The following is a 27,174-nucleotide window of genomic DNA, read 5'->3' on the forward strand; positions in this document are numbered from 1 at the left end:
GACTCCAAGAACTATGTAAAAGGGCCAAGCCCTCCCAGTCACCTCCACCTTGAAGGAAAACCTGTCAGCACTTGAGGATGAGTAATCAGATCAGAGCTCAGAAAGGGTTGAAGGTAGGAACTGTCTGTTTGGCATAGGCTTAGGAGAAAAAGAAGAAAAAAATAAGCGATCCAGTACCCAGTAGAAGTTGGGTGGGCAAAAGGAGGAGAGGGGAAGGGAAGAAGCAATCTATGAGCCCTTGGAGCCCAAGGCTCAGGAGATGAGGCCAAGGGGTCTGTCTGTTCATGTCTTGACGTCCAGCAAGGGCATCGCATCCACTTGTGCTGGTAGCCACTCTTCCAGCCACATACCGCCTTGGGGTCCTCCACATCAGAGAGCAGCTCCTGCTCTGCCTCGTGAAGCTCCTCAGCAGGGTCACAGCTGTACATGAGGAGCAGGTGGTGTCGAAGCCAGTCCACCCATTTTTTTCTTCTGTATACACATTATCACAGCCATCACCACCCCTACCATTGTGATGTGGAAGAAAGGTCCCAGCACGTAGCTCACCATGAAGTCACTGTTGGCCTGGAGAACATTAGGCACTGGGTTGTTACTCATGACATCGGCAGTCACAGTGCAAGCCAGAGAGCCAGGTAATCAGCATGGGCCGTGTGTTGACTTGGGAGGGCACCTCCACGGGGCTCCCTCCTGCCACTACAGCCCTGACAGGAACGACCTCACTGGCTTCGGGGCCCTGAAGAAGCTAGACTTTATGAAGAAGAATGTGGTATCAGGTTTGGAAAAAGACTCTTCAACAACCTACATTATGAAGATGACCCAACCTTGCTTCCTAAAAATGTGGAGACTTGAGGTACTTGCTGTAGAAAATCAATGACTACAGGTTTAAAATCAAGAAAGGAATGTATCAGGGATGCATCCCGTCTCTATGCCTTTTCAATCTATATGTAGAACAGATCATTCAAGAGGCTGGACTTTATGCGGAGGAATGTGGCATCAGGAGTTGGTGAAGACTTAACAAGAACCTGTGTTATGTAGACAGGCTTAAAATACTTACCAAGTGAAAATAGTTTTCACAAACGAGGAGATTAAAAAAATTCTTCAAATAGTTGAAAATTTGAAGAAATTAAAAATTTTTTAATCATTGAAAACTTCTTTACTAGACAGCTTTCACCATGCAAAATAAGAGATCCCTGAGACAAATGAACAATTCTATCAGATGTGTGCCTAAAGAGAAGAACGAGCACCAGAAATGATAGATATAGAAAGAGATACATACATACATACATACATAGATTTTAGGTTTTTAAATATAGTTATTGGCTAATTTTTCTTAAAATAATCAATTTTACAAAGAAAAATAAATTCTTTGGAAATACTTAATAAAAACCAACCTATGTTATGCAGATGACACAACCTCGCCTACTGAAGCTGAGGAGGACCACCTGTAGTCTTCAATATGGATTGAAACTCAACATCAAGAAGACAAAAATTCTCACCACTGGGCCAATTGGAAGCACCATGATAGATGGAGGAAAAAATCAGATTGTTAACAGTTACAGCTTGCTCAGCTCCACAATCAACACTCTTGACACCAAAAGTCAGGAAATAAAAAGACAAATTGCATTGGAAAAATTTGCTGTCAGAGACCTCTCCTGAGTACTGAAAAGCAATGATGTCAGTCTAGAGGCTAAAGTGCAGCTAATCCAGGCCGCGGTCTTTGCAATTACTTGCTATGCATCAGAGAGCTGGACAATGACTAAGAATGACAGAAGAAGAATCGATGCCTTTGAGTTGTGGTGCTGGAGAAGAGTCTCAAACATACCATGGACTGCCAAGAAAACAAATAAGTCTGTCTTGGAGAGGGTGAAACCAAGTTTCTCCTTGGAAGCTAGGATTTTGAAGCTCCACCTCACTTACTTTGGGTACGTGGCCAGGAGAGATTGGTCCTTGGAGATGGACATTATGCTTGGAAGGGTAAAGGGACAGCACAGGAGAGGAAAACCTCGGATGAGATGGATTAAAATAGTAGCTGCGGCAATGGGGGTTGTTGTGTTGGAATCAGTGAAACTGGCTCAGGACAGGGCACACTTCAGAGCTGGTGTACACAGAATCACTATGGGCCACAGGCGATTCAATGGCAATTCAACATAACAACAGCCTTCAACATGGATTATATCTCAACATCAAGAAAACAAATATCCTTACCACTGGACTAGTAGACAAAATCACGATAGATGGAGGAAAGATTAAAATTGTTAATTATTTCATCTTTCTTGGATCACAATCAATATCCATGGTACCAGCAATCAAGTGATCAGGAGACATATAGTAGTGGGAAAAGTTCAAGGACCTCTCCAAAGTTCTGAAAATAAATGATGTAACTTTAAAGACTAAAATGTGCCTTATTCAAGCTATAGTCTTTCTTATCATCTGCTGTGCCTCTGAGAAATGGACAACGAATAAAGATGACAGAAGAAAAATTAATGACTTTGAGTTGTGGTGTTGGAAAAATGCTGAAGAGCCAAAAGAACAAACAGATATGTCTTGAGGAAAATGCTACCAGAGTGCTCCTAGGAACAAAAATAATGAAGTTTTGTCTCTCATACTTTGGGCATGTTCTCAGGAGAGGCTATTCCTTAGAAAAGGATATCATGCTTGGAAAAATCAGTGAAAGAGAGGAAGACCCTCAATGCAATTGATAAAAACACTGCAACATTGGGCTCAAAAGTGTTGGGGATAATAAGAATAGCCCAGGATAAGATAGGGTTTAGATCTGTTGTTCACAGGGTCACTATGAGTTGTACACAACAGCACCTAACAACAACAAAATCCATGGCTCAGGATTTAACTCTAAGCCCAGTCAATCAAAATATTGCTATTTTAGGGAAAATAAATTGCAATAAAAACCACAGTCAGACCATGACAAAAAGATTACAATTAAACTTAATAAGTGTCTTAGTTATGTAGTGCTTTCATAGCAGAGACACCACAAGAGGATAGTTTTAACAATAAATTTACTCTTTCACAATGTGAGAGACCAGAGGCTCAAATTCAGGATGTGAGAGAAGGTAGCTCAGGTAGTGTAGCTGACAAGGGGTTGCACCGCTTTAAATCCACCAGCTGCTACTCAGGAGAAAGATGGGCAATCTCCTATCATGTGATTTGCAGCCCAGTGGAAACTCAATGGAGGATCAGCTATAAATTGGTTCCAACTAATGACAATGAGTTTGAGGGTTGTTTTGTTTTTTTTAACTCTAGAGGAAATCTTCTCTGTGTCTCCTGATTCTAGAAGCTTGCCAGCAGAAAAGCCTGTGCTCAAAAGACACATTGACAGCTGCCCCTCCTTTCTTGGTGTTCCTAAGGTCCCACACTCTCTTCTCACTTCTCTCTCCTTTTCTCTCTGTAAAACAAAAGATAACGCAAGCAACACCTCAGGAAAACTCCCTTAACATCGGATCAGGGTTCTGATGGGATTAAAGGTATTGAATTCCACCCTAACCCCCCCTTAAAGGGATCTCGGGTAGCCTAATGGCAAGAAACTAAGTTGCAATACTAAAAGTACACAGTTTGAGGCCACCACCTGCTCCAGGGGGAGAAGGATGGACAATCTCCTACTGTGTGATTCACTGCCTGTGAAAACCCACCAGATGATCATCTCCAGGTTGATTCCAATGCGATGGTACATAACAACAATCTCCTTAAATCAAACGCCGTAAGGAGAGATGATTATGTCATTAAATAGGTTTCTGTAAATCTGCATCATCAAAATCATAAATAATTACATAATAATGGCAACGGTGACTTAGTGAAGTTGACACACATATATATTTACAATTTCAAATTCATTGTCATGAAAATACTGTATAAGACCATTATTGTAGATTGTGCATGAGGATCCAAGGGGAAGAGGTAGAGCAAAGGGGTGAGGATAGACTGGGGTGGGGAGTAGGGGTGTTAATCCTAGGATCGCACAATTTCATGGGTGAAGGGAGGGGTGGGTAAAGGAAATGGGAAAGATCCAGTGTGAAAAACAATGTGTACAAACTTTGTAAGTAAACCAGCATAAAAAAAATTTTTGTTTAAAAAGATACCTTCTGAAAAATACGTCTTTACTCTTTTATGTTAACTTAACATTTAAAAAGAAATATTAACTTAAAAATAAATACGACCAAGAAGAAATACTTCATTGTCATGGGTTGAAGTAAATTCTAAGGAAGATATGCTCATAATAAACTCAGGAAAGTGTCCTATCTCCATATCTTTTCAATTTATATGCAGAATAGATTATCCAGGAGACTAGGCTCGATGAGGAGAAATATTGATATCAGGATTTGAGGAAGACTCATCAACAATCTGTGTTATGCAGATGACACAACCCTACTTGCTGAAACTGAGGAGGACCTGAAGTGCTTGCTGCAGAAGGTCAAGCACTGTATCCTTCAATATGAATTGGAGCTCAACATCAAGAAAATGCTTTGTTTGCACCACTAAGCCTATTGGCAGCATCATGCATGATAGATAGTGGAGAGATTAAGATTGTTAACAACTTTATTTTGCTTGGCTCCACAATCAACATCCTTAGTACAAACAGCCAGGAAATTAAAAGATGAATTACATTGGGAAAGTCAGCTGTCAGAGACCTCTCCAAAGTACTGAAGAGCAATGATGTCAGTCTGGAGATTAAGGTGTTCCTGATCCAGGCCACATTGTTGTTGTTGTTTGATGCTGTCGAGTCACAGAGACTCATAGTGACCCTATGAACGAACAGCCTGAGCACTGTTCGTACATAGAGTTTCCAGAGGCAAGCCATTTCGGAAGTGGATGCTGCTCCTGCTTCCAGGCTTGATTTAGTTGGGAAGCTCCAGCCAACACTGTCCACCATGGGTACCCATTACCATGATTGGCACATCACTGTCACAGTCTTCAGCATCACAGCAACCACGAGTTACCTCTGTACAGCAACGCACAGACAAGTGCTATACCACCTAGAAGAATGTTTGAAGGGAAGACAATTTGAACTTGGCTGAGGGCCACAGATTAAAATCACCCACCTTCGGCTTGGTAGCACAGCTTCCTTTCCACTAGGCCCAGGCTGACTAGCCTCACTCCAGGGACAGAGCAAACCTGCACTTCAGACACATTTCTGGAAAAGCAGTCGACTCCAAAAGCTTGCCACGATTCCTGCGCTCCCACCACCATGCTCCTTCCTTCTGGCAAGGAGAACTTCCCAAGAGCCTGGGAGGAGGCAGCCAAACCAGGAACAACATGGCCGCTTCTTTCCCGGCTGCCTTGGGGCTTAAGGCTGCCTCCTGATCCAGGCCATAGTCTTTGTAATTACTTGCTATGCATCAAAAAGCTGGACAATGATAGGGAGAATCGATGCTTTTGAGTTGTGGTACTGGAGAAAGGTATTGACTATACCATAGACTGCTAGGAGAACAAACAGTTTTATTCTAAAGAGGATGAGACCAGGCTGCTCCTTGGAGGCAAGAAATCTGAAGCTTCATTTAACATACTTTGGGCATGTTGTAAGGAAGGACCAGTCCTTGGAGAGGGACATCATGTTTGGGAGGGTGGAGGGACAGCACAGGAGAGGAAGATCTTCGACGAGATGGACTGATCAGTGTGACTGAGATAATGGGGGTAGGTATGTCAGAGACAGTAAGATTGGCACAGGATAGAGCAAGGATGAGGGCTGTTGGACATAGGGTTGCTACGAGTCACAGGCAACTCAAGAGCACATAACAATAACAACATATCTAACTCCTCCAATTTCTCCCATTGACATTGGGATTAAGTTCTCATTTCTGATCATAATTCCACATGAAATGTTTGATTAGTTAGACAAAAGTAGTAGTACAACTTTGGGAAGCCCTGATGACATAATGTGTATCGTGTCAAGCATCTAGCAAAGTGAATGGTTCAAACTCACCAGTCTCTTCAAGGGAGAAAGATGAGTCTTCTCCTCAAGTGAAAATGTAAGCCTCAGAACCCTGATAAGTCACTGTGTGTCAGAATCTACTCAGGGGCAGTGGGTTGAAACTTGCCCTATTAGTTATTACTTTTTTCCCCATTACCTCTTCTGCATGTAAAAATGGATCATTGAAAAAAGACTTGACGCATTAGAATTGTGATATTGAAGATCATGAAATATACTATGGTTTTCCAGGAAAATGAACAAGCCAATCTTAGAACAAATGAAACTAGAATGTTCCTTAAAGTGAGTGGGAGTATAAAACCATTGTTGTAGAATGTGTATGAAGATCTAAGGGGGGAAGAGTGATAGCAGAGGGGTGAAGATGCAGGGGGAGGTATTCAGGGGGCCGCACAATGTGATAGGTAGCGGGAGGGGTGGGAGAAGGAAATGGCAAAGATTAGTGTGAAAAACAATGTATACGAACTTTATAAATAAATCACTATAAAATAGAAAATTATTTTAAAAAAGTGAGTTGGCCAAAACTTCACTTGCTTACTTTGGTCTTTCTTTTCTTTTTAAATTTTATTATTTTGTGTGTACATGCTGTCAAATCGGATCTGACTGGTATAGGAGGAGATTGTCCCTCCTTCTCCAGCAGAACATCTGGTGGATTGAAGCCACATACCTCTAATGTACGATGTCCAATCTCTAGAAATTAGCGTCATGGTCAAGGGTCAACAGAAACAAAAGAAACCCTCAATGAGATAGACACAACTGTCACAATGAACCAAACATTTCAACAATCATGAAGATGTTTTGTTCTGTTATACATAAAGTTCCCATGAGTCAGGGTTGACTCTACTACATCAAGTAAAACCAAGTATTGAAACGTGTGTGTCCTCATGGCACAAATCAACAGAAAGAAGTTGCCTATAGGAGTGGACTAGTGACAGCAATTCTTCTTCTGAAGTTGGTAGATTCCAACTGTAAAATCTGAACATATTATTAGCCACATCAATGCATGATAATTTCAGAAGACTAAAGTCTTCTACAGTGGTTTGAGGTGAAATACATCTTAGTTTGATTTGATAAATACTGGTTATATTATCAGGAACTTTATTTCACTATCCATAAAATTTTAAGTGCATTTCCCAGAAAGTAAAGTGAAGATTAATTAGGCTGAAAACATAAGACTCTTTAGGTTAGGCTAAGAGTCCAGGACCTCCCAAGAGTTGGCAAAAAAAACAGTGGTGCAGAAATTAAAGATCTTTCTTCTATATTCCCTGTTCTTGGCTGAGCAAGGCACCTACCAGAATAGGATCCTATTAATTTCCTGGCTGACATCTTGTGCCCTCCATCTAATTTCCATTAATACACTAACAACTGCGGACTTTTAGTAAGCACATACTGCTTAATGGAAATGCCTTAGATTACAAGTCAGAGATAATACACATTATATTTATTTATTGCTAAATAAAATCATTGCAAGTTTCTTTTGAGAAATTTTGAAATTCTTATCTTTAAAACACTAGCTATGTGTGTACACAAGAACATATATCCCACCACCATAACAGAGTAAGAAAATATTAATAAATATGGAAGTTGGAATTTTGTATTATTAACAAGGACCCTTTCATTTAAAAAAGTAATAATTACTTGAAGGTCAATTGTTTTTTAATTGACAAAATAAGTGGTACATAGACTTATGCTTTTGGCATATTTTTCCCCTTTGCTTCCCCTTAACTACATCTAGAGAACTCTAGGAGCCTAGTGGGTAACAGCTGTGCTGCCAGTCAATCCAAAGGCACATAGTTCAAATGCTCCACAGGAGAAAGATGGGCAATCTCCTTCCTTGTGATTCACTGCCTCTGAAAACGCACTGGAAAGAAGATAAGTTAGCTATGGGTTGATTCCATCTCAGTGACACATAACACAGCTACTACAGCTAAAATCCATACACATTTTATATAAAATATATGATGATTCTGGAAGAGATAGCAGGTTCTTTCCATTTTTTGTTTGCCACACAGCTTCCAGACTTGAAACTGAAAGGGCCAGAAATCCATGAATATCAACATGTGCATAAAAAAAAAACCCCAAACAACCCCACCAACAAAAAAGATTTATTTTTTTTTTAGTCTAAGATCAAGGAAAAAGTCCACCTATGAAGACAAAGGATTTCTACAATAACTGCCCTACTCTAGCCTAGCATCATATTTTAAAAAATATATAAACTGTGACCTTACTCACATCCACACCACTGAAGGTTGGATAGGATATCCAAAGTTCTACTCTTGCCAGAATATAACCAGATAACCAGACTTCGAACCTGGTTGGGTCACAGAGGCAAAGCAAAGAGCTGAGATTTGCCACCCTCTGTGCTGTCACTGGAGGTGATGCCTGAAAGCCTGGACTTCCATCAGCTCCTGGCATTGACAAACCACCTTCACTCACGTGATGGGCTGGCATCATGGTGGGTCACGTGAAGAATCAGAATATTCACCCTTACCCAGTGATCACGAGACTACCACCTTGGTGTTTGTTAATGAGACTTTGGGGAGTCGGGATTCCCAACTGTCCAGCAGAGGAAATTCCTGGGTTAGTTATCACTGGAGGCCCAGATGGACTTAGCAGAAAAATGTGAGCATTGGGAGGGGTAGGATCAGTTAACCAGAAGATAGAACATAGACATAGCAATTACCCAACCTGAACTGAATAGGAAGCAAATATTATAACTTTATTTTATATGATCTTAAACACAATTAAAGGAAATAACATTATATTTTATTATATATAACTATAATTCATTATGTCCTAAATGAAGGTGGGTTATTAGGTGCCATCAAGTATGACTCATAGAAACCTTGTGAAAAACTGACCTGAACACTGTGCCATCCTCACAATCTCTGACACACTCAAGGCCATTGTCATGGTCACTGTGTCAATCCACCTGCTTGAGGGTCTTCCTCCTTTTCACCATCCCTCTGTCTTATCAAGCATTATGTCCGTCTCCAAGAAATAACCTCTTCTAGTAACATGTCAAAGTATCTGAGATGAAGCTTCATCATCTTTGCCTCCAAGGAGCACCCCGGCTGAACCTTATCCAAGATATATCTGTCCTTTTGGCAGTCCATGGGATCTTCAGTATTCTTTTCCAACAACACAGTTTAGAGGCATCAATTCTTCTGTAATCTTGAGTCATTGTTCAACTGAATTGAAGTGACTGAAAAGACCATAGCATAAATCAGGCATACATTTGTGCTCAAACTTATCACTACTTCTCAATAATTTGGAGAGATCTCTGACTACAAAGTTTCCCTGTGCACTATGTCTTCTGACCTCCTGATACTAAGCACTGATTGTGGATCCAAGTTAGATGAAGCTGTTAATAGTTTCAATCCTTTTCCACCCATCAGGATGTTGCCTATCAGTCCATTGGTAAAGATTTTTATTTTCTTGATGTTGAAGTGCAATCCATATTGAAATCTGCAGTGTTTAACCTTCTCCAGCAAGTGCTTCAAGTCCTCACTTATTGATGAGTCTTCCTCCAGTCCTGATGCCATATTTTTCTTCAGAGTCCAGATTCCAGAATAACTTACTCAGCATATAGATTAAAAATACATGGAGAAAGGCTACAACTTTGACATACACTTTTCCCCCAATTTTAAACCACGCAATATTCCCTTGCTGTGTTCACACAACAGCCATAGTATAGTCATAGTATAGGTTTCCCACAAACACAAGTGTTTTGAAATTCCCATTCTTCTCCATGTTAGTTATAATTGGTTATGATCCACATAGTCAAAAGCCTTTGCATAGTCAGTGAAGCACAGATAGATATTCTTCTGATATTCTTTTCTTTCAGCTAGGATCCATCTGACTTCTGCAATCATACCCCTGGTTCCATGACCTCTTCTAAACCTAATTTAGACATTTGGCAGTTGTCTATGTACTTACTGTTCTGTTTTTTAATAAACCTCAGAAGTATTTTGCTTACATGTGATATTAATGATTTGTTTAATAATTTCCACATTCTGTTGGATCACTTTTCTTGGTAATGGGAACAAACATTCATCTCTTCCAGTCTGTTGGCCAGGTAGCTGTCCTTCAAATTTCCTAGCAAATTTCCTGCTCAGCATGTCCAGGGCTGCATATATCATTTGAAACATTTCAATTGATATTGCATCTATTCCCAGGGTCTTGTTTTTTTTGTCAATGCCTTCAGTACAGCTTTATAATTTCTTCCTTCATTATCATTGGCTCATGACCATATAGTATTTCTTGAAATATTTCAGTGTCAGCCAATTATTTTTAGTAGTGTTACTGTATTTCCTTTGTCTTCTTTTGCTATTTCCTGGATCATTCAAGATTTTAACCATTCACAGTGTATACAAACTTTGTATCCAAGCCACTAAAAAACAATTTTTTAAAAAAATTTATCATTTTGGAAACAAAAGAAATATTTTGCCCATGGAGGTGGATAGTAGAATGTAAAAGGAAATAAAATTTTCATATTTCACTCCAACTGATAAAATAGTGACACCAATAGACTGATACAAGTTGTATTTATATAATAAAATGTGTAGAGCAACTACTGAAAAAAAATTATTGATATATTAAATATTTAATACTGTTTTTCAAAATCTAGTAACCTGGCTGGGATTATAAGATCAAAATAGTGCAAACAGAAAACAAATAACTAAATGGAAGACTTAACCTTTAATAAATCTTTAAGTACAGTAAATAGAAATCATTTAGGTGTATCAATTAAAAGACAAAAACTGGTAGAATAGGCTAAAAGTCATGACCCAACTACATATTATATACAAAACCCTGCAAACAGAATAATGTCTAATGTCACAGGCAAACTAAAAAAATAGGGGGGGGGGAACAAGCATTACATAAACATTAATAAAAATAAACCAGGAGATATATTTTGATCCCAGAAAAAATTGACAAAGTAAATAAAAGTTTATAAGATTTATAAAGATAAATAGGCCAATCCACCAACAAGAAATAGCAGTTCTAACTGTAAAAGCATTAACTAGAGCTTCGAGGAGGGACCAACCAGTCCTTGGAGAGGAACATCATGCTTAGGAGGGTGGAGGAACAGCCCAAGAGAGGAAGGCCCTCAATGGGAAGGATTGATTCAGTGACTGGAGTAATGGGAGTAGGTGTGTCAGAGACAGTAAGATTGGCACAGGACAGTACAAGGTTTAGGGCTGTTGTTCATAGGGTCGCTGTGAGTCACAGGCAACTTGACAGCACATAACAACAGCAAAAACAATGTAATATACTCACTAGCATTTAATAGAATATGAAAAATTTTTTAAAGTTCTCAATCACAAAAGGACAAATACTGCATAACACCACTGTTATGAAGTAGGATTGGCACATGGGTATGGGAGAAAAATGGAATTTGTGGATAGATGATGAAGACTGCATTGGAACAAATGAGGGAAGAACTATTTGAAAGGAATGTATGATTAGGCATTATATGTATAACAATCTGGAGCAAGAGGTACATTACAAACTGAAGAGAGGAGGAAGGGAGGGAAATGTACAACAATGAGTGAATGAAAACCCAAACTTTCTGTAAACTTTCATTAAAATAACAATAATAAAAAAGAAAGGGGCATGAAAGTCAGAAAATTTCACTTCTAAGATATGTCTACTTGCACATGGATATGTTGTTGTTATGTGCTGTCAAGTCACCTGCGACTCAGAGTGACTCTATGTACAACTACCCTAAACCCTGCTCTATCTTGTGCCAATCGCACTGTCTCTGACACACCTACCCACATTACCCCACCTCACAGAGGGTCTTCCCCTCCTGCACTGTTCCTCCACCTTCCCAAACGTAACATCCTTCTCCAAGGACCTGTCCTCCTTGCAACATGTTCAAAGTATGTCAGATGAAGCTTCAGAATCCTTGCCTCCAAGGAGCAGCCTGGTTTAATCCTCTAGGTCAAACCTGTTCGTTTTCTTAGCAGTCCATGGTATTTTCAATACTCTTCCCCAACACCACAGCTCAAAAGCATCAATTCTCCTGGTATCCTCCCTAGTTATTGTCCAGCTTTCTGATTCACAGCAAGTGATTGCAAAGACCATGGCCTGGATCAGGCATGCCTTAGTTTCCAAAGTGACATCATTGCTCTTCATTACTTTGAAGAGGTCTCTAAAAGCAGACTTTCCCATTGCAATATGTCTTTTAATTTCCTGACTGCTGGTGCCAAGAGTGTTGACTGTGGAGCCAAGTAAACGAAACCTGTTAATCTCAATGTCTTCACAATCAATACTGATGCTGCCAATTGGCCCAGTGGTGAGAATCTGTTTTCTTGATATTGAGCCTCAATCCATATTGAAGGCTGCAGTCCTTGACCCTCTGCAGCAAACACTTCAGGGTCTTCTCAGTTTCAACAAGCAGGGATGTGTCATCTGCATAGCGCAGATTGTTGAATTTTCCTCCAATCCTGATGCCACACTTCTCCTCATAGAACCCAGCCTCCCAGATACTCTGTTCTGCAAATAGGTTGAAAAGGTCTGGAGATAGGACACATCCCTGGCATATACCCTTCCCAATTTTGAACCATGCAGTGTTCCCTTGCTCTGTCCTATGTCTTGAAATACAATATTGTGAGCGACAGGATAATATCCATACACATACAAGGGAAGTCCAGTGAATACCACTATCATTCAGTCATATGCACCAACAACCTCAGCACAAGGATATTATACAGATTTAAAATTAATCATGATGGGCAGAGAGGTGGAGGAAGGAAGGAATTGCTCATTGAGGAGAAGCTGAGCTGTATTAAGAAAGATGAGGAAAATTGAGAGATTTGATAATGGAGATAAATGCACAGCATAAATCAGCATAATGAACGTCGCTGAAGTGTGTATGTGCAGCTCTGGGCAGAGGCCACAGAAAGCAGTGCTGCTAACCCAAAAGTTGGGCTTTCTGGCAGTTCAAATCCACCAGTGGTTCCAAAGGAGAAAGATGGGCAATCTCCTCCAGCACAATTTCTAGCATTAGAAACCCAATGGAGGTCAACTATGAGTCAGTTCCCATTCAACGAAAATGAGAGGAGGAAAAGTATTCGTGAAAAACATAAAATCAAACATTTGTTATTGTAATATGTCATAGTTAACATGCCATCAAGTTGCCCGTGACTCACAGCAACCCTATGTATAGTATCTCTGAAGACTGTCCTGAGTCAGTCTCACTGACTCCGACACACCTACCCCCTGTGCCCTGGTTACCTATTAATCCATCTCATCCGGGGGTCTTCCTCTCCTGCGCTGTCCTTGCACCCTTCCAAGTATGATGTCCTTCTCCAAGGATCTATCCCTCCTGGCCACGTGCCCAAATACGTGAGACAGGACTTTTAAAATCCTAGCCTCCAAGGATAAATGTGGTTTCATCCTATTTCATCCTATAGACAGACCTATTCTAATATCTTACTACAATTAAAAAAAAAAACCACCAAAATGTGAAGGAGGAATTAGGGGAGTTAAGAATGTTAACTGTGGTCACTTTCACAACATATAATCAAGATTACATAAAGGTAAAACAATTTTTAAAGGATGTACCTACCTCTTAACTCTTTAATGTTTTTCCACCCTAGTCAGATCCTTCAGGAAAAGTAAATTATTTTGCAGAATAAAAGCTTATAAATAGCACAGCAATTTTTTTTTGTTTCATTTCAGGGTTTTTTATATTGTATGATGGCAATGAAAGAGTTGAATACCAAGTAAAACCCAAATCTTTATGACTAGCTTCTTTGGTACAATCTTGTCAAATTGCTCATTTGGTGATCAACTTTTCTATCCATGTATCCACACAGGGTAACTGAAAAGTTGGAATAGTTTTTAATAATTATATATCACTTATTAGATAGGTCATCATTTTAAGTCTATTAAGAAGCTATAAGATGAATCAAGTACAGCTCCTAGAAACCCTATGAACCACTCATCTGTATGCTGTCCTATCCCATGCCATTCTCACTGTCTCTGAAACACTCAAGCTTACTGCTGCAGTCTCCATGTAAATCCACCTGGTCAAGGGTCTTCCTCTTTTGCCACCCCTCCACCTTTCCAAGCATCATGTCCCTCTCCAAGGAATAACCTCTCTAACAACATGCCCAAAGTATGTGATACAAAGCTTCATCATCTTTGCCTCCAAGAAGGAAATCTTTGTCTCTGGCTGCATCTTCTCCAAGACTGAGCAGTTTGCTCTTTTGGCAGTTCATGGGATCTTCAGCACTCTTAACATCACAGTTCAAAGGCATCAATTCTTCTTTCATTCTTAGTCATTGTCCAGCTCTCAGACGCACAGCAAGTGACTGAAAAGACTATGGCCTGATGAGAAGTAAAAAAGTAGAAGCCAGAATACCAATGCATCCATCTCTATCTTCCCTAAGTGAAGGTGTGATTTTTAATTTCAAACCGAGAGGAGGGCTCTGGTGGTCTAGTCCATGAAGACCTGTGCTGCTAAGCCATAGGTGGCATCTCTCTGGCAGCTCAAATCCACCAGCAGCTTTACAGGAGGATGATGGGCCATCTCCCCCCATGCAGTTTACAGCCTCTGAAAGCCCTCTGGAGGGCCAACTACGAGCCATGAACTCAACAGCAATGAGTTTGAGTTGAGAATAAGCAAGCACAGACAGACTTAAAAACTTTCTTACAACAAATAGGATTAAAAACATAACATGTTTATTTAAACCATTACTTTTCATAATCAATTTTATCACAAGTCAGTGTCTTCATTCTGCTTGTTTATGAGGTTCACACATTAGTGTTACATAAAACATAAAATTTCATATAAGATTAAATCTAAAAAGTATAGGTAAAACTAGGAACAGAGTGTCGTATTCAGAAATCCCTATAATAGTTTTATTTTCTGATTCAGGGATCTCTAGACTCCTTTTAGCTTTAAATAAGATAAAGCTATTCCTCTTTGACCTATCTCACCTGGACCCAATCATAGTTTTTTTATTTTTTATTGACCCAGTGATACCTGTCCACTCTCTGTCCTACCAACATAGCAGTCGTCCTATAACCTTTATGCGCAGCATAGCAAGGATTCCCAAGGAAGCCCACACGGCCATCGACCATATTCTTTTTGTGGGAGACATGGAACCAAGATTGAAAGGGTTGTCTCAGGTTTTCAGCCTGGAAAAAAGAGGGAGGGGAAAAAATAAGTACAAAGAACTTCTTTCAACTAAAAATCTAGCTGTGCCAGAAGAACAAACAAATTTGTCTTGAAGAGAATGCAAGTAGGGTGCTCCTTAGAGGTAAGGATGGTGAAACTTCATTTCCCATACATCTCACATGCTGTCAGGAGGGACCAGTTCTGGGAAAAGGATATCAGGCTGGGAAAGGGGAGGAAAAGACCCTTAAATACAGTGACTAACAATTGGCATGAGTATCCAGATTGCTAAGGATGGCACAGGATAGAGCAAGGTTCAGGCCCATTGTTCAGAGGGTCGCTGTGAGTTGTGGTCAGTTCATTAACAACAATGACTAAATGGTGTTCTACTTAGCACTGATGACTGAATGGTTAGAATTCTTGATTGCTAATTGAAAGTTTGCCAGTTCAAGTCCTGTGAGGCACCTTGGAAGAAAGGTCTGGCAATTAATTACTAGGGGCAGGAGTACGAAACGTCTGGCAATTATTAGGTGAAAGTTGGGGAATTAGTTCTAGGGGAACCCTGTGGAGAATAGTTCTGTTATGACACACAGAGTCACCATGACCTAGAACTGACTTAAAGGCAAGGTGGGTTGTTTTTGGATTGGTTTTGTTTTTTTTAGTTTTTAAATTTTTAAAGACTAAATACAAACCCCTAGGAGTTGCACTGCCAACCCAAAAGCAGACAGTTCAAATCCACCAACTGCTCTGTTAGAGAAAGATGAGCAATTTCCTTCCATGTGAAAAAATCCCCTGGAAAGTCAGCTGCGAGTCATTTCTGACTTGATGACACCCTAACAAGCCAGTAATCAAATCTGAGAGAGGAAGCTCAGGGGAGCAGTGAGCGTATGTTAGTGGTGGAGGAACACTAGGGAAAGAAGAGCAGAAAGGGTTACACAGTTCAAAGAACGTAGTCATTGTCACTCAACGACACATTTAGAAATTGATGAATTGGTGTCATTTTCTTGTTGAGAATATACACAGCAAAACATAAGTAAAATTTTTAAAATAAAAAGTATAGGAATTAAAATTAAAATGTCTAAAAATCATGTTGAGAAGAATGGTTAATTAATGGGCTTATGGCGGCTCCATGTTTGTTAAATTTGAACTGGGCTCCACAGGACTTTCAGTGATAAATGTTTACAGCGTGGACAATCAGCAAGCCTGTTTTCAGAGGCATTCTGAGTGGACTCAAGCATCCAGCCTTTAAGTGAGCAGCCTAAGGTATAAACCATTTGCATCAGCCAGGGACTCCTAAGTCTTCATACCTTTGAGCAGAATTCTTTAACCCAACTATTGCTGTTTGGTACCACTGAGTCGACTCAGACTGAGACCTTTTAAACAATGGATCTGGCCTGTCCTGTACCCTGTCCTGTACCATCGTCATCATCTGATATACTTGAGCCCATTTTTATAGCCAGTATAACATCAATCCTGGGCTGAGGTGGTGAAAGTTCTGGATCATAACCTCTAGACCACTATGGAAGTTTTAATCCTACTAGAATTTTTAAAACACATTTAGTTGAAATTCTTTAGTTTTCCACTTCTCTATTCTTCTACCTAATCATGACTTCTGGCTTTTAGATCTATCAATAAGCATTTTAAATATTTGTGATGATTGATAAAGATCTTTTACAGACCATGGGTTGGAAAAGAACATAAGTGACTAAAGCTCTGAGTCCTAAATGGACTAATGTCTAGCCCTGAACATGGTCACCAGTCTATGCCACAAAACGTGGAGGACAGCTGCCCGGTCAACTGATTGGAAGAGATCTCTGCTTGTTTCCATTCCCAAGGAAGGTGATACAACAGAATGTGGAAATTAGTTAACAATATCATTAATATTACATGCAAGTAAAATATTGCTAAGATCATCCAAACAGGCTAGAATACATAGACAGAAGTGTCAGAAGTTCAAGCTGGGTTTTGAAGAGGGCATGGCACCAGGGATACAATTGCTAATGTCAGATGAATCCTGGCTGAAAGCAAAGGGTTTCAAAAGAATGTCTATTTGCACTTTATTAACTATACAAAGGCATTTGACTGTGTGGATCATAACAAGTTATGGCTAACATTAAGATTGAGAATTCAACAACTCTTAACTATGCTCATGCAAATTTTACACCTGGATCAAGAGCTGTTGTGCAAACACAACAGAGGAAAATTACATAGTTTAAAATTAGGAAAGGCAAGTGTCAGGGTTGTATTAGCTCTCCATACCTATTCAATCTGTACACTGAGCAAATTATTCGAGAATATGGACTGTATGAAGAAAAATGTGGCATCAGAATCAGAGGAAGACTTAACAACCTGTGCCATGCAGATGACACAACCTTGCTTGCTGAACGTGAATACCTGAAGAAGGAGAAGATTGAACACTACAGCCTGCAATACAGATTACAACCCAACATCAAGAAAAAATTATTACCACTGGACTGATAAGCAACCTCATGATAGAAAGAGAAAAGATTTAAATTGTCAACAAGAGCATCTTACTTGGATCCACAATCAACACGTTTGGTACCAGCAGTCAGGAGATGTATTCCTTTCTGCAAGTCTGCAGTCAGAGACCTCTCCAAATTATTGAAGAGCAATGATGTCAGAAGACTGCACCTGATTCAAGCCATGGTCTTTTCAATCATTTGCCATGTATCTGAGAGCTTGACAATGAGTAAAGATGAAAGAATAGCTTTGAGCTATGTTGTTGAAGAAGAGAAGTGTATACCATTGATGGCCAGGAGAAAAGTACAATCAGAGTGATCCTTACAGGCAAAGATGATAAGCTCCATCTCACATACTTTGGACATGTTGCCAGGAGGGGGGCTGTTCCTAGGAAAGGGACATCATGCTTGGAAAGATGGAGGAATGGTGAAAGAGATAGATTGATAGTGATTACAGCAATAGGCCCCAGCATATAAAAAATGATGAGAATGATACAGGATAGGACAGAGTTCAGATCTGTTGTTCATAGTGTTGCTGTGAGTTGTACTCAACTCAAAGACACCTAACAACAACAAACAAATAGAATCAAAGCAAATATTTTATTACATCATTTTAAACTTGAGAAAACTGGCAAGTTAGGGGAAGATATTTGCTCCTAAGATGACAGGTTAAAATATCCTTGACCTTGGCCTAGTGGCAAGAAGCCGCAACTACAATCCCAGAGGTGCACGGTTCGAATCCACCAGATGCTCTGCCGGGGAAGGAGGGGCAATCTCCTCCTGTACCAGTCAGATCTGATTTGACGGTACACGCACACAAAAATAATAAAAATAAATAAATAAATAAAAATATCCTTGACCTGAGAAGAACTTTTAACAATACATTAAAGCTTCAAATGACAAATGAGAGAATATTTACAATTTTACAGAGAAAACTTTGTTGTTGTTAAGTGCCATCAAGTCATAGACAACACATATTGACCCTATGAATAAAAGTCTTGAGTGCAAAACTTTCATCTTTTCTCCAAGTTCATGGAGTTTCTGGAGCCAAGTTTGTTTTTGGTTTTTTTTTAAGTGGACGCCACTCCTGTTTCCAAGCCAGTTTTATTCAGGAGATCCTCAAAAAGCATTTAAAGGTAAGGCCAAATCCTATCATCTCACACCTTATTGTGAGCAAGAGCTGCACCCTAATCTCAATCCCAAACTAGAAAACACACCTCTGCAAAACCTGAGAATCAGAAAATTTTATGTGTCTAAAATATTTGAGCATCAAGTTTTTAAAATTGTTAATTAGATATTTAAAAGATAAATAGAATTTTTAACTAGATGTTCAAAATAGGTAACATTTTATCATCTAATTATCATACTTCAAATTTTAATGGTGTTACCATAAAGCCTATACTTTCACATAGACCTGAGAAGACTACATATAAATACGCTTTCAGTTACTTAAACCATTTATTAACTAGCAAAATGCTCATATTCAATTACATCATAATTCCATTCCTATGAATTGAATCAATAAACTTAAAATTAAAATATATTTATGCAAGTTAAAAGCTTTTTAAAAAATGTCACAACAATGTGGAAACAACCTAGATGTTAGCCAATAATAGATTAGCTAATTTATAAGAAAGGCAAATGAATATTAAAATGTTACTTTTAGTTATTAACATTTTAATATCAACATTTAAGAGAGCATACAAACAAGTGAACATAGAAGATTTTAAGAGATCTGCCTAGATCAGAGTTTTCCAAACTATGGGTTATTATCTGTGGTGTAAAGGATTTATTGTTCAAAATGGCTTTCCTAGCCATTAACTTTGCCACATGGATGGACGAGAGAGACCATACAACAAATAGACAGTCTATCCACAAGAAGATTGGCTAGTTTTGCCATTAAATTGAGTGGATTCAGCAGCATTTAGGAACGTCACCACCAGCAAAGAAACAGAATGCAGAGTGTACCTTTTGGGGGCCAAAGATTCCAGTGTTAGTCAGATTGGGGCCTACAGGAGCAGTAGCAGCCACAGACAACTAGAGGCCTGACAGGAGACAGACCTTGGGACTGTTGTTCCACAAAACCAGAGCCAGAGACTTGCTGGAGGAATGGGGGCAGAGGTCATAATTGGCAGGACTAAGAACTTTCTAACGCTGACCTAAGGCTGAAATTTTGAGCACACTTCTGAAGCTGTCCTAACTGACAATGTGACATTTCCTCAAAAAGCTGAACATAGATATTCTTTATAACCCAGCTATACCACTGCTAAGAATATACCCCAAGGAAATTAGAACTGAGACATGAGTGAAGATATATACAACTATGTTCATAGCCATATCATTCACAATAGAAAAAAAAAAATGGAAGCAGCCTAAATGCCCATCAACAAATGAATGGATTGAGAAAATGTGATACATTCACACAATAGGATACTATACAGCACTAAGGAAGAACTATTTTGTAAAATACTGTATAACATGGGAGAGTCTTGGTCTCAAATAGTGTAGAACACCATTATTGTAAAAATAAAAGGATAGCTGAGTAAGAGGTGTGTAAATATTCAAAAGGAGAAGGGAAAAGAGGGAAGGAAGCAGGAAAAGGAGAAGGGTGGAAATCACTCGGATAGTAGAGTTTAGTGGGCAGATGGGGGATAAAAGAATATAGAAGATTCAATGGGGAGTCAACAAGATGGAATAATAGTCATAGATCAATATTAATTATATAGAGTATATGAGTGATTGTATGAAACACAATGTAAATTAAAAAATTGTGTAACACAATGTACATGAATGAGGTACAATGTAGAAATGCTATATGCAAATCAATTTTTAAAAAAAAAACCAAACTGTCCTAGTTGAGCAATTGTATTACTGTTGCCTTTCTGAGCTTCAACCTGTTAACTATCCTAATAAGCCCTATAATCATGAGTATGGTTCTGTGTGATCTGCATAGCTATTGCAATGGATTTCAGACTCAGTAGGGCAGTAGGATTATTCCAGTAGTACTGGAATTAATGGAAAGGGGTATGAGAGCATTGTGGGCATGTCTGATCTCATAGGAATTGGTCTTATGTTGTGGATACTGTTAACAGGCACAGCTCTCCACTGTGGAGTTAGTGGGGGTCAGACATGGCTGTCCTCACATTGCCCTTGCTCTTTACACCACCACACTCTTCATTCACGAAATCAGTTTAGCTGTTGAATCATCAAGACAACTTGATAGAAAATGTTAGGCACATTGTACCTAGTACAAGTATTTGGTTTTTTATGAAATCCAATACAGATATACATATCTGTCCTTGAGTTAGTTGTGTTGCATTAAAAGGGGAGGGGAAATCTAACTTTTCTGGTGGTGATATTACATACCTTTGGCTTTGTCTGAATCAAGTTTTCTACTAGTGAGATGGAATTTCCTATTGACTACTCCTCCCCAAAATGCTTAATAATAAAGTCTAAACAAATTTAGTGAAAGACGATTTTGTGTATGCTTATATGCCATAAAGAACCTAGACCACAAAACATTGCACAGTTCTGAGGCATTCAGTCAAATAAAGAGAATATGAAAGGGGTGGGAGAAGTGGAGGACGTTTTGCAAAATATCAACAGTATAATTTTTTCTTTGTGTTTTCCCACTTTCACATTTTGTTCGGTTTTTGTTTTTTGTCTGTTTTTTGCTTTACATTGAGCGTATTCTATTAGAATTAGAATTTTAAAACCAAGAAGAACAGAACCACACTTTACCTGATAAACACTGTTTGGATTGCTGACCTTAGGAATTAACTGAGGTTCTTTGCTACAATTCTCTTCATCAGAAGAAGCACCAGATGAATACTCTAATGTGGCTCTATTAACAGCGTGATTGATTCGTTGAGATAGTTCCCTTCCCTCCGATCGGCTTTTAAAAGAAGCAATTGTAAATGGATTATTTCTCTCGCCATACCTGTGTAAGAAAGGAAAATCAAAGGACTCATTAAGAATTCAACTTCTCACAAGTTTCTCTGAAGACAACTCAAGAAGTTACAAAGTTATTAAAAAGGAATAGGTCTATGAAGTTGAAATGGCTTGTCAAAACAAATTGAAGGACATTATGGCTTTCAGCTACTGCACTGTAACAATTGTTGTTGTTGTTGTTATGTGCCATCGAGTCACTTGTGACTCATAGCAACCCTATGTACAACAGCTCTAAACTCTGCTGTCCTGTGCCAATCGCACTGTCTGACACACCCATCCCAATTATCCCAGTCACTGAATCAATCCACCTCATAGAGGGTCTTCCCCTCCTGCACTGTCCCTCCACCCTCCCAAGCATGATGTCCTTCTCCAAGGACCGTTCTCTCCTCACAACATGTCCAAAGTATGTTAGACGGAACCTCAGAATCCTTGCCTCCAAGGAGCCACTAGGTTTAACCCTTTCCAGGACAAATCTGTTTGTTTTCCTAGCAGTCCATGGTATTCTCAATACTCATCTCCAGCACCACAGCTCAAAGGCATCAATTCTCCTTCTATCCTCCTTGGTCATTGTCCAACTCTCTGATGCATAATAAGTGATTGCAAAGACCATGGCCTGTATCAGACGCACTTTAGTCTCCAGAGAGACACCATTGCTCTTCAGTACTTTGGATAGGTCCCTAACAGCAGACTTTCCCATGGCAGTGCGCCTTTTAATTTCCTGGCTGCTGGTGCCAAGACTGTTGATGGTGGAGCCAAGCAAACTAAAGCTGTGTACAATCTCAATCTCTTCACCATCCATCCTGATGCTGCCAATTGGTCCAGTGGTGAGAATCTTTGTGTTCTTGACATTGAGCCTCAATCCATATTGTAGGCTGCAGTCCTTGACCCTCTGCAGCAGGCGCTTCAGGTCCTCTTCAGTTTCAGCAAGCAGGGTTGTTGTTGATAAATCGTCCACCAATCTTAACCCCACATTTCTCCTCATAGAGCCCAGCCTCCCAGATAATCTGTTCTGCATATAGGTTGAAAAGGTATGGAGATAGGATGCATCCCTGGCGTATGCCCTTCCCAATTTTGAACCATGCAGTATTCTCCTGTTCTTTGGTAGAATTATTCAGGAGACTATTTTGATGGGGGGGGGGGAATGGAATGGAATGCATAAAGATCAACATCCTAGGCATTTAGTGGGCTGAGATGGACTGATATTGGCTATTTGAATCAGACAGCATGAGATCTATTATACTAAGAATGACAAATTGAAGAGCACCGGTGTTGCATTTATAGTCAAAAATGAAGAACAATGTTATGAAATAAGATACTACCCATATACATCAAGGAAGATCTACTAATACAACTATTATTCAAATATACATGCTAAGCATTAAAGCCAAAGATGAAGACATAAGAATTTCTACCAACTTTTGCAGTCTGAAATTGAACAAGTATGCAGTAAAGATGCATTAATAATGATTTGTGACTAGCATGCAAAAGTTGATGACAAAGAAAAATGACTGGTAGTTGGAAAATATGGTTTTGGTGACAAATAAAGCTGAAGATCTAATTACAGAATTCCAACAATCAAGCATTTATTCACTGCAAATATCTATGTCTGAAAAACAAAACAGGGACCTCACCTGATGGACTACACAGGAATCAGACTGACCATATGTGAACAAAGACTTGATAGAGTTCAGTTTCCGTAGTCAAAACAAGGACAGGGGCTGACTGTGGAAAAGATCATCAATTGAAACTCATGTGCAAGCTCAAAATGAGGCTAAAGAAAATCAAAAGAGCTCCAAGAATCAGAATATGACATTGAATGTATCCTACCTAAATTTAAAAGCCACCTAAAGAATAGATCTGATGCACTGAATCCTAATGACCAAAGACCAGATGAGTTGAGGGAGAAGAGAATCAAGGATATCATCCATGAAGAAAGCAAAACTTTATTAAAAAGGCAGGTGATAAGTAGAAGACCAAAATGTATGCCAAAAGATATCCTGAAACTTTCAGTATAATGTAGTTGTATACAATCAAGTTGGAGCCAACCCATAGCTGACCCTCCAGCTGGTTTCCAGAGACAATTAATCGCACAGGAGGATATTTTCCATCCTTCTTCTGAGGAGCAGTTGACTTATTAGAACCATGTGTCTTCAGGATTGCAACAGTTTCTTGCCTCTAGTGAATATAGAGAGGTCATAATAAAGGAAAGAAACACAGAAGAAAGAGATTCAGTGAAGATTTCAAAGGGTAACTCAAAAAGAAAAAGTACTATAACAAAATGTGCAAAAAGCTGGAATTAGAAGATAAAAGAGTATCATTGATAATTTCTCAACTTGAAAGTACAGAAGAACCAATTTAAGCCTGAAGTGTAATACTGAAAAATTCTATGGGCAAAGTCTTGAATGATGTAGGAAGCATCAAAAGACAATGGGAGGAATACACAGAGCTACTGTACCAAAAAGAATTGATTAGCACTGAACCATTTCAGGAAGTAGTATCTGATTAAGGACCAATGGTAACAAAAAGAAGTTCAAACTGCCCTGATGACAGCTTTTTGTATTGGCAAAATACAGCCTCAGAAGAGATGGAATGTCAATTGAGATGTTTCAATAAAACAAATTAATTCCGGATTGCTTGTTAATCCAAGCAAATAAATTTGAAAGACAACTACCTGACCAACTAACTGACTAGAAGAGATTCATATTTGTTACCATTTTTTAAAAAAGACAATCCAACAGATTGTGGCAATTATCAAGCATCTGCCATTAACTAAGTTATTGATACTTCATTAATACCCTATGCAAGTAAAATCTTATGGAAGATTATTTTTAAAGGGCTGGAACAATACATTGACAGAATTGCCAGAAATTCAAGCTGGATTCAGAAGAGGCTGTGACACCAGTAATATTAATTGCTGGTGTCAGATGGATCTTGAATTAAAATAGAAAATAACAAAGATTTTCTTGTGTCTTATTAACTATGCAAAGGCATTTGACTGTATAGTATAACAAATTATGGCTAACATTGAGAAAAAATAGGAATCCAAAACATTTGTGTTCATGAAAAACCTACAGGCCAAGAACAATTGACTCAACAGACAGAGCATGGTTTAAAATCAGGAAAGGAGTGCATCAGGGTTGTATCTTTTCTCTACACTTACTCGATTTGAATGCTGAGCTAATAATTTGAGATGCTAGACTATATGAGGAAGAATGTAGTATCAAGATTGGAGAAAGATTCATCAACAACCATTGTCATGTTAGATAAACAAGATAATACAACAATACTTGGAGAATAGTAAAGAATTGAAGCATTTATTGCAGAAGATCAAAGACTATAGCCTTCAGTTTGGATTGGGTCTCAACATCAAGAAAACAATCTTCACAACTAGACCAATAGACAAAAAAAAAAAATCATGACAGATGGAGAACAGAGTGAAGTTGTCAACAATTTCCTTTTACTTTGGAGCCATGGAAGTGGCAATCAAGAAATCAAAAGATGTGTTGCACTGAGGCAACCTCTCTAAAAAATGTTGAAGAGTAAAGATGTCAGTTTAAAGACTAAGGTGTATCTGATCCAGGCCATGGTATTTTAAATTCTTTCCTATGCATCTGAAAGTTGAGCAATGAATTAGGGTGACAGAAGAATTCTATACCTTTGGAATTTGGTGTTGGAGAAGAATACAGAATATCCCATGGGTTGTAATAAGAACTAGTCCGTCTTGGAGGAAGGGCAAACAGGATGTTCCTTAGAAGCAACAATCATGAAAATAAATCCCACACACTAAGGGCATGTTGTTAGGAGGGGCCAGTCCTTGGAAAAAGGACTCATCAACCTGAGAAAAATAGAGGGTCAGAAAGAGAGAGCATGACCTTCAACTAAATGGCATGACACCGTGACTATATCATGGCAAGACATCATGAGGATGGTGCCAGACAGGGCAGAGTTCTGGTCTGTTCTTCACAGGGCATCTATGAGTTGTAGTGGACTTGATGACAACTAACAACAACAATGTGCTAAATTACCCAGTAGTAGAGAATTCCTTCTTTCACTTGGTACTAAAATACCTAGAAGTTATGCTTACATTTGTAATAGGGTAAAGTGATTAAAATGAAATTTCAAATTCTATTTCTAAATTCTGTGTTCCCACTCCTAACAAAAGTCTACATCATATAAGTTTATATCTATACTCTTTACTAATGTCTTCACTACTAACTCAAGATTTTACTGCATCATTTCACAGATGTTTATAAACAAGTGGCCATCAAGTTGACTTTGGCAACTTCATCTGTCAGAATTGCGCTCCATTGGGTTTTTAATGGCCAATTTTTTGAAAGTAGATCCCTCGCTCTTTCTTCCAAGGCATCTCGGTGGACTTTAACTTCTAACCCAAATACTGGTGCAAAAAATGTAGAGGGTTAAATTAAGCTTCCTGGGGACTACAAAACACTTAGACTCCAACTCTAATGATAGCACTCACCTACAGCACACTTCAAAGGGATCTACCCATATGGTCATCTCCTTTGGAAGTCCCAGGTGAGAAAAATCCACGTTGCTTTCGGCACAAGCCCTTTCTAAAATGGGATCTTTAGTCTGGCAATTATTTATCCTGATACACCTTAAAGAGGAAAAAAGAAATACGAACAATGACAGATGTTTAGCAAGAGGGTCAAGTTGTAGCAGCTGGCTTCAATACACAAAACTCCCCATTTTACCTGTCCTCTCTTCCCCTTCCCACCATTTTCATAAATAAAAGTAAATATCCTCATACAGGTAGCTCAGGTGGCATAATCCTTTTTTAAAAAAAAGGTACTGCTAACCTCTCATGCCTCTCTGGTAGTTTGGATCTACCATAGGGGTCACAGGGGAAAGATAGGCAATCTCTTCCTAAGAGATTTGAAGCCTTGAAAATCCAACGGAGGATCAATTATGTGTTGGTTCTGACTTAACAAGTTTTTAGTGTTATACTTGTTCCTTTTCAGTTGACTCAGAATCTGTGTTTTCACTACTAGATCACAAATAATAATTCACAAATGTTTCCTTTCTACATGGCAAACACAAGTAACTCCATTTCACATAAAGGGTCTGCTCTGTAGCTTCAGATAATAATGTCATATACATATCTTTCTTTCTAGTCTATGTCCAAGAAAGTGAATGTGAGTTGACATAATGAAGTTATTTCTAGGTGTGTGACAGAATATGTTCTCTTTTCCTAGCAGAAGAGCGTTTGGTTGTTCACTTCCTTTTGCTTATCACATACAAGCTCTCACCTGAAGGCTTGTCCTTTAGAAGGGCAATCAGAGTGCCAATGGCTTCTGTATGTTTGAAATAAGATTGTCATCAATTTTTCTGAAAAGTCTTCCATTTGCTGTTTATTCAGCTTATCATGCTTTTTCACCAGTCTTGTGATAAAGAAAACGGCTGTTGCAATTTCATCTCTCATGATTCAAGAAAAAAAGCAGAATCTATGAGGTCTTCAATCATTTTAAGGCAAAAGTAAAGAGAAATGGGGTTTCATTTATCACCGACATATAATTGTCACTTGGCACCTTCACAGATCTCTAATTAAAATAAAAACTTATTTGCCAGAAAGAATTCCCCAGCAAATAAACTAATCACTTCAGTACAACATTTTTGTTGAGAACACTAAGTCCTCATTCAGTGAGTTTTTAAAA

General features: G+C 38.9%; 1 protein-coding gene and 1 pseudogene across 1 annotated transcript; both read right to left on the reverse strand.

Annotated features, from left to right (window-relative positions):
- Positions 1–282: 282 nt before the first annotated feature.
- LOC102867722 lies at positions 283–597 on the reverse strand (annotated as a pseudogene).
- Positions 598–14,911: 14,314 nt separating this feature from the next.
- BTG4 (B-cell translocation gene 4) lies at positions 14,912–26,942 on the reverse strand. Its single transcript, XM_006890861.1, has 4 exons — positions 26,770–26,942; positions 25,980–26,117; positions 21,290–21,488; positions 14,912–15,091 (listed from the first exon to the last, which is right to left on the reverse strand). The coding sequence occupies exons 1-4, from the start codon at positions 26,940–26,942 to the stop codon at positions 14,912–14,914; spliced, it is 690 nt and encodes a 229-aa protein (XP_006890923.1).
- Between the last annotated feature and the right edge of the window lie 232 nt (positions 26,943–27,174).

Source organism: Elephantulus edwardii, unplaced genomic scaffold (genome assembly GCF_000299155.1).
Source record: "Elephantulus edwardii isolate Elephantulus edwardi_28Jun2011 unplaced genomic scaffold, EleEdw1.0 scaffold00093, whole genome shotgun sequence".
In the NCBI taxonomy this organism is placed as follows: domain Eukaryota; kingdom Metazoa; phylum Chordata; class Mammalia; order Macroscelidea; family Macroscelididae; genus Elephantulus; species Elephantulus edwardii.

Bases quoted from the DNA above. Each gene is read 5' to 3' on its own strand.
- BTG4 (XM_006890861.1), bottom strand. From the start codon at position 26,942: ATGAGAGATGAAATTGCAACAGCCGTTTTCTTTATCACAAGACTGGTG. The intron at 26,118-26,769 runs GTGAGAGCTTGT...TTCCTCTTTAAG, and splicing joins TCTAAAGGACAAGCCTTCAG to GTGTATCAGGATAAATAATT. The intron at 15,092-21,289 runs GTAAAGTGTGGT...TCTTTTTTCCAG, and splicing joins ATCCAAACAGTGTTTATCAG to GCTGAAAACCTGAGACAACC.